The 11,344-nt window shown below is 52.6% G+C and overlaps 1 protein-coding gene across 1 annotated transcript; it reads left to right on the top strand.

The window, feature by feature from the left end:
* Nucleotides 1-579: 579 nt before the first annotated feature.
* On the top strand, nucleotides 580-1,500 carry LOC106900463 (olfactory receptor 14J1-like). The gene has a single exon (XM_014962541.1). It carries the CDS (start codon nucleotides 583-585, stop codon nucleotides 1,498-1,500), a length of 918 nt encoding a protein of 305 aa, XP_014818027.1. The 5' UTR covers nucleotides 580-582.
* The last annotated feature ends 9,844 nt before the right edge of the window (nucleotides 1,501-11,344 follow it).

Genomic DNA, 11,344 nt, shown 5'->3' with positions numbered 1-11,344 from the left:
GGGGAACAGCAGAAAAATAAACACACACAAACCTACACCCCCTCCCTTCGAGCTCTGTTGTGCATCTGGGGGACCTGGGAGTGATGATGGTCAGAAGCTGTTTCCTCTCAGAGGTAGATGTAATCTGCGATCACTCCTGGTTCCTCTCTGCCTGTTGCTGCAGAAATGACTCCTCAGGTGGGACAGGGGGAACAGCAGAAAAATAAACACACACAAACCTACACCCCCTCCCTTCGAGCTCTGTTGTGCATCTGGGGGACCTGGGAGTGATGATGGTCAGAAGCTGTTTCCTCTCAGAGGTAGATGTAATCTGCGATCACTCCTGGTTCCTCTCTGCCTGTTGCTGCACAGCACAAGTGACTCCTCTGGAGCCCACAGCAGAGTCCCCTGCTCCCCATTGCACCCTCAGCCAGCACCGACCCAGGATCACGCCAGGATCTGCATAAAGGTCTCCCTGGAAGGACAGAGGTCATTTGAGGGACTACGGTCTGACTAATGGAAGAGGTTCTTCTAAGAGGTGTCTGTCCTGACTCCTCGCTGTCTTTTCCTTTTTGAACAGACCCCTGTGTGCTGAGGGAACAAATGTCCAACAGCAGCTCCATCACTGAGTTCCTCCTCCTGGCATTCGCAGACACACGGGAGCTGCAGCTCTTGCACTTCTGGCTTTTCCTGGGCATCTACCTGGCTGCCCTCCTGGGCAATGGCCTCATCATCACCACCATAGCCTGTGACCACCGCCTCCACACCCCCATGTATTTCTTCCTCCTCAACCTCGCTGTTCTTGACCTGGGCTCCATCTCCACAACTCTCCCCAAATCCATGGCCAATTCCCTCTGGAACACAAGGCACATCTCCTATGCGGGATGTGCTGCACAAGTCTTTGTGCTTGCCACCTTGATTATAGCAGAGTTTTGTCTTCTCACCGTCATGTCCTATGACCGCTACATTGCCATCTGCAAACCTCTGCACTACAGGTCCCTCCTGGGCAGCAGAGCTTGTGTCCACATGGCAGCAGCTGCCTGGGGCACTGGGTTTCTCCAAGCTCTCCTGCACACGGCCAATACTTTTTCACTACCCCTCTGCCAGGGCAATGTCCTGGACCAGTTCTTCTGTGAAATCCCCCAGATCCTCAAGCTCTCCTGCTCAGACACGGACTATCTCAGGGAAGTTGGGCTAATTGTACTTAGTTCCCTTTTAATATTTGTGCATTTTGTGTTCATTGTGTTCTCCTATGTGCAGATCTTCAGGGCCGTGCTGAGGATTCCCTCGGAGCAGGGACGGCACAAAGCCTTTTCCACATGCCTCCCTCACCTGGCTGTGGTCTCCCTGTTCATCAGCACTGCCATGTTTGCCTACATGAAACCCCCCTCCATGTCTTCCCCATCCCTTGATCTCGTGATGGCAGTTCTGTACTTGATGGTGCCTCCAGCAGTGAACCCCCTTATCTACAGCATGAGGAACCAGGAGCTCAGGGATGCGCTGAGAAAACTGATGCAATAGATCTTCCACTATAACCAGTAATTTTTTTTCTCCTTCTCTGCAGAGTGCCCAGAATTTATTAGAGACAAGGTCTCAGCTTTTCTTTCACTGATAATACTACTTAGAGGTGATTGCTTGGGGTCATAGCACTTCTCTTGAAGTTCTAACCTGTTGTGTCTGATTCCTGAAGAACCAGGTGACACCTCTTGCCTCCCCAATAGCATTGCCGCAATAAAAGGAGTTCTTTCCAATGTGGTGTCTGAAGGCTGGACTCTCCTTGATACAGTTTTGACTAAGAACATTTTGAAGGAATTGGATTTTCTAAGTGCCTTTCCACCTTGTTTTTAGTTAGTGTTTGGGGAATTAATCTCACAATAGCACTGGGATCCTTTAGACACCAGGCACTTAGATGAAGGCTCGCTTCTTGGTGTCCAGGAGCATTAGAATCAGTACATGAGTTCCCAGTCCCCTTCCTCAGGCTGTCCCAGGTATGATGGGGCTGATGGCAGGTGTCAGTCCACATGGAAAGGAATCTGGAGTGGTCAGGAGAGGATGGGGACACTCCATGTACTCTGGTGTGGGAAGTGAATGAAGACTCAGAAGCTGAAACACTCTCAGAGATTACTCCCCCCAGGATAAAGCACTAGAGGCAGGAACCCCCAGAGCAGGAGTGTGCAGGGCCGTGGGAGGCAGTGAAGGTGCAGCAGGCAGAGGGAAGGGAGAGTGGAGAGATGCAGGAGCTGCCTGAGGAGCCCCAGGACCAGGACTCTCCTGCTGTCCTGGGGAGCAGGGCAGGCAGGTAGGCAGAGTGGGGCAAAGAGAATTTTGGGCAGGGGATGCCCTGCAGCTGAAGGCAGGAGAGGCAGAGAGTGAGTGGCCTCTGCTGGCTCTTGGGGCCAGCTCCAGCCCTGGTGGGATGGGGAGGCTGAGAGCCCTCTCTGCCCCCAGCAGCTGCTGTGCCCTTCAGAGGGGTTGGGGCTGTGGGGGGAGTGCCCCGAGCTCTGCAGCACCCTGTGGGGAGCACAGCTGTGGGGCCAGCCCAGCCTGGGGGGGCTCTGCTGGGCTGGGCTGGGAGAGGGCAGGGGAGGTGGGGGAGAGGCAGAGAGGGGCTGGACTGGGCTGGGAAGTGCCCAGCAGAGGAAAGCCCCAATGGCAGTGGAGCTGTGGGACCATACTGGCTAAGGACCTGCTCCAGTGGGCATGTGGGGCAGAGCCAGGTCTCCTGGAGAAGGAAACCAGTCATGAGAGGTGTCGAGAGAGGAGCTGGTCTGGGCCATGTTCCCTGGCCATCCTGGGGAAGCTGCCCCAGGGCAATGGGGAGGGGAGCTTCATACTGGGGGGCTGCTGGGGGTGGGGACAGGGGACTGTGCTGGTGGGGTCCTTTCCCCACCTCATGAACACATCCTGATCTACGTGGTGCCTTCACTGCAAGGCTGTGGAGCCATGTCGGGCAGTGGGGCTTGGCCAACCCCAGTGAGGAGGTCTCCTCCTCTCATCCCACGCTTCCCAGCACAGTTTCAGCTGACAGGTGTTGGCACAGTCCCTGTGTGCTGGGTGTTGGGCGTCTCCATGGGTCCTGCTGGGATCCCATGCAGGGACCTGCAGTGTGTGTCTCTGCTTGGAGCTGGTCACTGTGGCCTGACTGCCCAGTCCCGGGAGATCCTGGCCAGGCTGTGCTTGGAGATGGGCTGTGATGGTTCTCACCCACAGCAGGAACTGAGCACCAGCACAGAAAGCTTCCCAGGGAACGAGTGCCTCACGCTGGGCTGGGTGCACATGTGAGCCCTGGGGGATGTCCTCACACTGAGATTCTTAGTGGTATGGAAGGGGAACCATCGTATTCCAAAGTAACTGGAGCTGGGTGGGACCTGTGAGTGTTGCACAAAGTCTCACACACAGAAACACTGTTTTAATAAAGAAAAACCATTTATTGGTCTCTAATGATTCCAGTGCAGTGGGGGTGCACACAGACAGGGCTCTGACACCCAATTCACCACTGCTGTCAGTAAAGTCAGAGCAGTTTCATGCTGGCACCCACGGACACCCCATGTCCCATAGCTCTTGCCAAAACTGGTCTCTAACCCAAAGCCTTCCTCAGGCAACTCCCCATAGATCAGGGGCTCAGGGACTTGTCTCAACAAATTTGACCACCCTTCTGGCCACTGCTGGAAACTCCCCACTCTGTCAAGGTCTTTCTCACTGCTGCTGCCAGAATCATGATCATGAGAGCTTTTTTGTCTTTTAGTATTTTATTTTCTTATGTTTATAGGATTACTCTTTCAGTGGTTCTCAGTCTGTCTTTTCCGTTCCTTTAGAGCCCTCCATGGAGACTTCAGCCTGCATGAATCTCTCATCCATCATGGAGGTCACCATCCCGGGACTCAGCAGTCACCCTGAGCTGTGGATTCCTCTGTTCCTGCTATTTCTGTTCCTCTCCCCCTGACCATGGCATCAAACATCTCCACTGTTGTGTTGATGATGGCTGACTGGCACCTCCTCACCCCCATGTACCTCTTCAGGAGAAACTCATCCTGCCTGGAGGCCTGCTGCAGCTCCACCATCCTGCCCAGGCTGTTGGTCACCTTCCTGAGGGGGACAGGGCCATGTTCAGGCATGTTCCCATGCCTTCAAGATGACATTCAGCTGAATCCTGGCAGGTGGGAGGGACACTTTGCCACAAACTGCATGAAATTCAACAAGAACTAGTACCGGGTCCTGAACCTGGGATAGACCAACCCTGTCCAGTGATAGGGGATGGGGATCATCTGACTGGGGTGCAGTTCTCTGGAACGTGCCCTGATGTTCCTAGGGGAACAAAAGGCCAAACACCTTCCAGCAGCATGCACTGGTTATGGAAGAAATGTCCACGGCTGTATGAGCAGGAGCGTCGCCCAAAGATGGAGAGAAGTGATTATCTCCCCTGACTCGTCACTCATTAGAGCACATCATAACACAGGGTCAACTTTTGGTCTCCCAGGACAAGGCAGATGTTAAGAAGTGGGAGCAAGATCAGCAGAGACCCACAAAGGTGCTCGGGACCTGGAGTACTTCCCAACCAGGAGAAGCTGCAGGACAGGGCATTGTCACTCTCTAGAATGGGAGGGCTTTGGACCCTCAGAGCAGCCTGCCAGTCTCTACGGAGAGGTTTTGACCTAAACAGATCCCTGTGGTGCTTTGCAGGACAGGAACAGACAGAAGTCTAGATGACGTTGAAGTAAGAAAGCTCCAGGATAGAGATAAGGGAAGCCTTTTTCCCCATTGGGGCAGATCATCACTGGAGCAGGTTGCCCAGAGGGGCTGTGCTGTCTTCACCTTTCAGTATTTTTAATTCCTTCCTGGATCAAGTCCTGAGCAACTACAGTCAAAGTCTTATGGTGATGTGCCAGCAGCTCCTGTGGTAGAAGCAATGCACAGAGAAACACCTGACAGACACTCCAGGGGGTATTCCCCTAAGAAGGCAGAGCAGCCAACAGCCGAGCTGAAGTGCCTCTACACCAATGCACGCAGCATGGGCAACAAACAGGAGGAGCTGGAAGCTACTGTGCTGCTGGAAAGCTATGATATAGTGGCCATCACTGAAACCTGGTGGGACGAATCCCATGACTGGAGTCTGGCTATTGAGGGCTACAGATTGTTCAGAAGAGACAGACGAGGAAGGTGGAGGTGTTGCCCTTTACGTCAAGGAATGGATAGAGAGCGAGGAAATGCCCCTAAAACCCTCCATGGTGTCAGATGAGAGAGTTGAGAGCCTGTGGGTGAGGATTAAGGGGCAGGTCAATATGAGGGACTATTGTGGGTGTTTATTACAGACCGCCTGATCAGGATAGAGAAGTTGATGAGGCCTTTTACAACCAGCTCCAAGTAGCCTCACAATCGCAGGTCTTGGTTCTTGTGGGGGACTTCAATCACCCAGATATCTGCTGGAAAGGCCACACAGCCAGAAAGAGGTTCCTCCAGAGTATTGATGGTAACTTCTTAATCCAGCTGGTGGAAGAGCCAACAAGGGGAGAGGTACTACTGGACCTAGTACTGATGAACAAAGAGGGACTAGTGGATGACATCAAGGTTGAGGGCAACCTCGGCTGCAGTGACCATGGGAAGATAGAGTTCAGGATTGTGGGTAACATTCAAAAAACAACAAGTAGGACTGAAACCCTGGATTTCAAGAGGGCTAACTTTGTCCTTTTCAGGAAACTGCTAGGTGAAATCCCAGGGCCCTGGAAGGCAAGGGGGCTCAAGGGAGCTGGGCAATATTCAAACATTGCCTTCTCCAAGCTCAGAACCAGTGCCTTCCCAAGAGCAAGAAACTGAGCAAGGGAAGCAGGAGACCTGGGTGGTTGAGCAGGGACCTTCTGAAAAAACTAAAGTGGAATAAGGAAGTTTACACCGAGTGGAAGAAGGGACTGACCACTTGACAGGATTACAGAGATGCTGCTAGACTATGGAGGGAAGAAACAAGGAAAGCCAAGGCCTCCTTGGAACTAAAATTGGCAAGAGATGTCAAAGACAACAAGAAGGGGTTCTTCAATTATATTGGAGGCAAAAAGAAAACTAAAGAAAATGTGGGCCTGCTGTTGAATGAGTCAGGCGCCATGGTAACAGAGGATGCAGGGAAGGCTGAGTTGCTGAATGCCTTCTTTGCCTCAGTCTTTACTGCTCGGGCCAAGCCCCGGGAGCCATGGACTTTGGATTAATCAGAGAAAGTCTGGACTAAGGAAGATCTTCCCTCGGTGGAGGAGGACCAAGTTAGAGATCAGTTAAGAAGGCCGGACATCCACAAGTCCATAGTTCCGGATGGGATACACCCAAGAGTGCTGAGGGAGCTGGCAGAAGTCATTGCAGGGCCACTCTCCATCATCTTTGAGAGGTCCTGGAGAACAGGCGAGGTGCCCAAGGACTGGAGAAAAGCCAATATCATCCCAGTTTTCAAAAAGGGCCAGAAGGAGGACCCGGGAAATTACAGACTGGTCAGCCTCACCTCCATCCCTGGAAAGGTCATGGAAGGGCTTATCCTGGATGTCATCTTAGAGCACATGGAAGAAAAGAAAGCTATCAGAAGTAGTCATCATGGGGGAAGTCATGTCAGACTAACCTGATAGCTTTCTATGATGCCATGACTGGTCGGATAGATGAGAAGAGGGCGGTGGATGTTGTCTACCTTGACTTCATCAAGGCTTTTGACACCGTCTCCCACAGCATCCTCATAGCTAAGCTTAGGAAGTGTGGGTTAGATGAATGGACAGTTAAGTGGATTGAAAACTGGCTAAAAGACAGAACCCAGAAGGTTGTGATCAGGGGTACAGAATCCAGCTGGAAGTCTGTAACAAGTGGTGTTCCCCAGGGTACTGGGGGTCCAGTCCTCTTCAATATATTCATCAATGACTTGGATGAAGGGATGGAATGTCGCCTCAGCAAGTTTGCTGATGACACAAAACTAGGAGGAGTGGCTGACACCCTGGAAGGCTGTGCGGCCATAGAGCGAGACCTGGACAGACTGGAGAGTTGGGCTGAGAGAAACCTAATGAAATTTAACAAGGGCAAGTGTAGGGTACTGCACCTGGGGAGAAATAACCCCCTGCACCAGTACAGGTTGGGGGCTGACCTGCTGGACAGCAGCTCTGAGGAGAAAGACCTGGGAGTTCTTGTGGACAACAGGATGACAATGAGCCAGCAATGTGCCCTTGAGACCAAGAAGGCCAATGGCATCCTGGGGTGCATCAAGAAGAGCGTGGCCAGCAGGTCGAGGGAGGTCATCCTGCCCCTCTACTCTGCCCTGGTGAGGCCCTATCTGGAGTATTGGGTCCAGTTCTGGGCTCCCCAGTTCGAGAAGGACAGGGAACTGCTGGAGAGGGTACAGCAAAGGGCCACAAAGATGATTAAGGGCCTGGAGCATCGCTCCTATGAGGAGAGGCTGAGGGACTTGGGTCTTTTTAGTCTTGAGAAGAGAAGGCTTAGGGGCCATCTAATTAATGCATACAAATACTTAAAGAGAGGGTGGTCTTTTCTCAGTTATGCCCAGTGACAGGACAAGAGGAAATGGGCACAAACTTGAGTATAAGAAGTTCCACCTAAATATGAGGAGGAACTTCTTTACTTTGAGAGTGGTAGAGCACTGGAACAGGCTGCCCAGAGAAGTGGTGGAATCTCCTTCTCTGGAGACATTCAAAACCCGCCTGGACAAGTTCCTATGCAACATGCTGTAGGTAGACGCACTCCGGCAGGGGTGTTGTTCTAGATGATCTCCAGAGGTCCCTTCCAACCCCATATGATTCTATGATTCTATGATTCTATGAACCTGATCCCATCACTGAGCCTGTGGTGAGCAGGAGGTATGAGCAGAGACCTCCTGATGTGTCTGAATGCCTGAACGATGTTCAGTTCAAAGACGTAACGCAACTCACACCGTACCACTTCCCATGACTCATTCTATGTTGTTATTAAGTATCACTTGCCATAATTTGTTGTATACCTCTTGCTAATTAACACAATACATATTTTTCCTTTGCCCATAATTTGTTCTTTACTGAACCAATTATGGTGGACCTCATTAAGACCTGGTCACTGACCTAATAAATGTTTGTATTTGGATCGTGAGCTTTGTCTCACCTGAGTCCGCACCGCTGGCGATTTGCAAATCTGAGTCACTCACCCCCCTCTTTCCTGAGTGGGACGTGACAATGTCCCAGCCTCTCATGAGGCCCCATGATGTCACAAAGGGGGGCTCTGACAGCTCTGTGATGTCACAAAGGGGGGCATGTCTCCCTGCCCTACTATAAAAGGGGAGCACAGATGTGTTGGGCACCACAGTCTGGCATCGTCTGGGAAAACTGCAGCCTCTGCCATACAGCAGTGTTGGGGTCCCGTCGCTGGGGACCCAGGATGTCACTGGGGATCCCCAGCCTGTGCTTGACACTCGTGGGGTGGGGTGTGTCACTGGTGAGGGAGCCAAGGAGGGAAGGAGCTGGACCTGCTGTTTGTGACCGGGGAAAGACTGGTCTCCTCTTGCTGAGGAGCCCAGCTCCAGTGCAGGTTAAGTCCCCACTGGGGAACGGAATTGCAGCGAAAAGAGATGGCAAGGGGCTCTTTTGGGGGCTTCTTGAAGGCGGGAAACATGGCCTGTGCCAGGAACCAGCATCTTGTGGGCGACTGCCGAGGTGGTGTGGACAGAGCCAATACCACAGCTGGCAGATCAAAATGAGGCATAAACGGCGAGATCACTGGGAAAACTGCAGCCTCTGCCATACAGCAGTGTTGGGGTCCCGTCGCTGGGGACCCAGGATGTCACTGGGGATCCCCAGCCTGTGCTTGACACTCGTGGGGTGGGGTGTGTCACTGGTGAGGGAGCCAAGGAGGGAAGGAGCTGGACCTGCTGTTTGTGACCGGGGAAAGACTGGTCTCCTCTTGCTGAGGAGCCCAGCTCCAGTGCAGGTTAAGTCCCCACTGGGGAACGGAATTGCAGCGAAAAGAGATGGCAAGGGGCTCTTTTGGGGGCTTCTTGAAGGCGGGAAACATGGCCTGTGCCAGGAACCAGCATCTTGTGGGCGACTGCCGAGGTGGTGTGGACAGAGCCAATACCACAGCTGGCAGATCAAAATGAGGCATAAACGGCGAGATCACTTCCCCCTCATAAAAGAAGTCCTTTGGGAGGGCTGAACAAGGAAGCAAATAGTGGGAATCACCCAGGGTGTCCCCTGGGAGCACCATGGCAAGGACGGGCTCCCTGGGCGGGTGAACGGGGCACGGCATGATAGGCAGGGTGCAGATAGACTTCAGGTGCATGGGTGGTACGAGCAAAACAAGCATTGCAGCCTTGGACTTCAAGAAGGCTCACTTTGACTTCTTCAAGAAAATTCAAGGTGGTGGGGTTTCCATCTCTGGAGACATGTATGGAAATAGATTGCAGCAATGATACAGTTGAGTGTTTATGGGTTAAGATGAAGGGCAAGGCTAGCAAGGGAGATCTGGTGCTGGGAGTCTGCTATAGACCACCCAACCAGGATGAGGAGGCAGACGAGGTATTCTATAAGCAGATGGCTGAAGTCTCTCGATCGCCAGCCCTTGTTCTGGTTGGGGACTTCAACCTACCGGACATCTGCTGGGAATACAACACAGCAGAGAGCAGGCAGGCTAGGAGGTTCCTTGAGTGTATGGAAGATAACTTCCTGACACAACTGGTAGGTGAGCCAACCAGGGGAGGTGCCTCACTTGACCTGCTGCTCACAAATAGAGAAGGACTAGTGGGAGATGTGGTGGTCAGAGCCGTCTTGGGCTTAGCGACCATGAAATGGTCAAGTTTTCAATTATTAGAGAGGTAAGGAAGGGGACTAGCAAAACCTCAACCTTGGACTTCCGGCGGGCAGACTTCAGCCTTTTCAGATCACTGGTTGGAAAAGTCCCATGGGAGGAATCCCTGAAGGGCAAAGGTGTTCAGGAAGGCTGGGTGTTTTTCAAGGAAGAAGTCTTAAAAGCCCAGGCGCAGGCCATCCCTACACGCTGTAAAGCGAGCCGTCGGGGGAAAAGGCCAGCCTGGCTGAGCAAAGAGATAGAGCTTAGAGAAAAAAGGAGAATTTATGACCTTTGGAAAAAGGGGCAGGCCACGCAGGAAGATTACAAGGGTATAGCAAAGTTATGTAGGGAAAAGATTAGGAAGGCCAAAGCCCAACTAGAACTCAACCTGGCTTTGGAAGTCAAAAACAATAAAAAGAACTTCTAGAAATATATTAATAGCATCCTCTACTGGATAAGGGAGGTAACATAGTGTCAAAGGATGAGGAGAAGGCTGAAGTCCTGAATGCCTTCTTTGCCTCAGTCTTTAGTAGTAGGATAGGGGGTTCCCTAAATATCCAGACCCCTGAACTAGCAGGCAGGGGCAGGGAACAGATTGAAGCCCCTGTAATTCAAAGGGAGGTGGTGAGGGACCTGCTCCAACACCTAGATGCAAACAAGTCTATGGGACCAGATGAGATCCACCCGAGGGTACTGAGGGAGCTGGTGGAAGTGCTTGCGGAGCCACTCTCCATCATTTACCAGCAGTCCTGGGAAACTGGGGAGGTCCCGGCCGACTGGCGTCTAGCAAATGTGACGCCCATCCACAATAAAGGCCGGAAGGATGATCCGGAGAACTCCAGGCCTGTCAGCCTGACCTCGGTGCCTGGGAAGATCATGGAACAGATCATCCTGGGAGCCATCATGCAACGCATGAAGGACACCCATGCGATCTGGCCCAGCCAGCACGGGTTCATGAGGGGAAGGTCCTGCTTGACAAACCTGATCTCCTTCTATGACAAAGTGACCTGCTTGCTGGATGAAGGAAAGGCTGTGGATGTTGTTTCCCTGGACTTTAGCAAGGCCTTCGATACAGTCTCCCACAGTATCCTCCTGGAGAAACTGGCTGCTCATGGCTTGGATGGGAATACCCTCCGCTGGGTTAAAAAATGGCTGGAGGCCGGGCCCAGAGAGTGGTGGCGAAAGGAGTAAAATCCAGTTGGCGTCCAGTCACGAGTGGTGTCCCACAGGGCTCAGTACTGGGGCCAATTCTCTTTAACATCTTTGTCAATGATCTGGACGAGGGGATCGAGTGCACCCTCAGTAAGTTCGCAGACGACACCAAGCTGGGTGGGTGTGTCGACCTGATGGAGGGTAGAGAGGTTCTTCAGAGAGATCTGGACAGGCTGGATCAATGGGCCGAGACCAACGGGATAAGGTTCAACAAGGCCAAGTGCCAGGTCCTGCCCTTGGGTCACACCAACCCCCTGCAGCGCTACAGGCTGGGGGCAGAGTGGCTGGAGCTGCCTGGCAGAAAAGGACCTGGTGGTGTTGGTCGGCTGTCAGCTGAACATGAGCCAGCAGTGTGCCCAGGTGCCAA

The sequence above is a fragment of the Calidris pugnax genome, unplaced genomic scaffold (assembly GCF_001431845.1).
Source record: "Calidris pugnax isolate Ruff unplaced genomic scaffold, ASM143184v1 scaffold1973, whole genome shotgun sequence".
Taxonomy (NCBI): Eukaryota; Metazoa; Chordata; class Aves; order Charadriiformes; family Scolopacidae; genus Calidris; species Calidris pugnax.
Note: the sequence above shows the minus strand (reverse complement) of the source record. Positions and strands in the feature narration are given on the sequence as shown.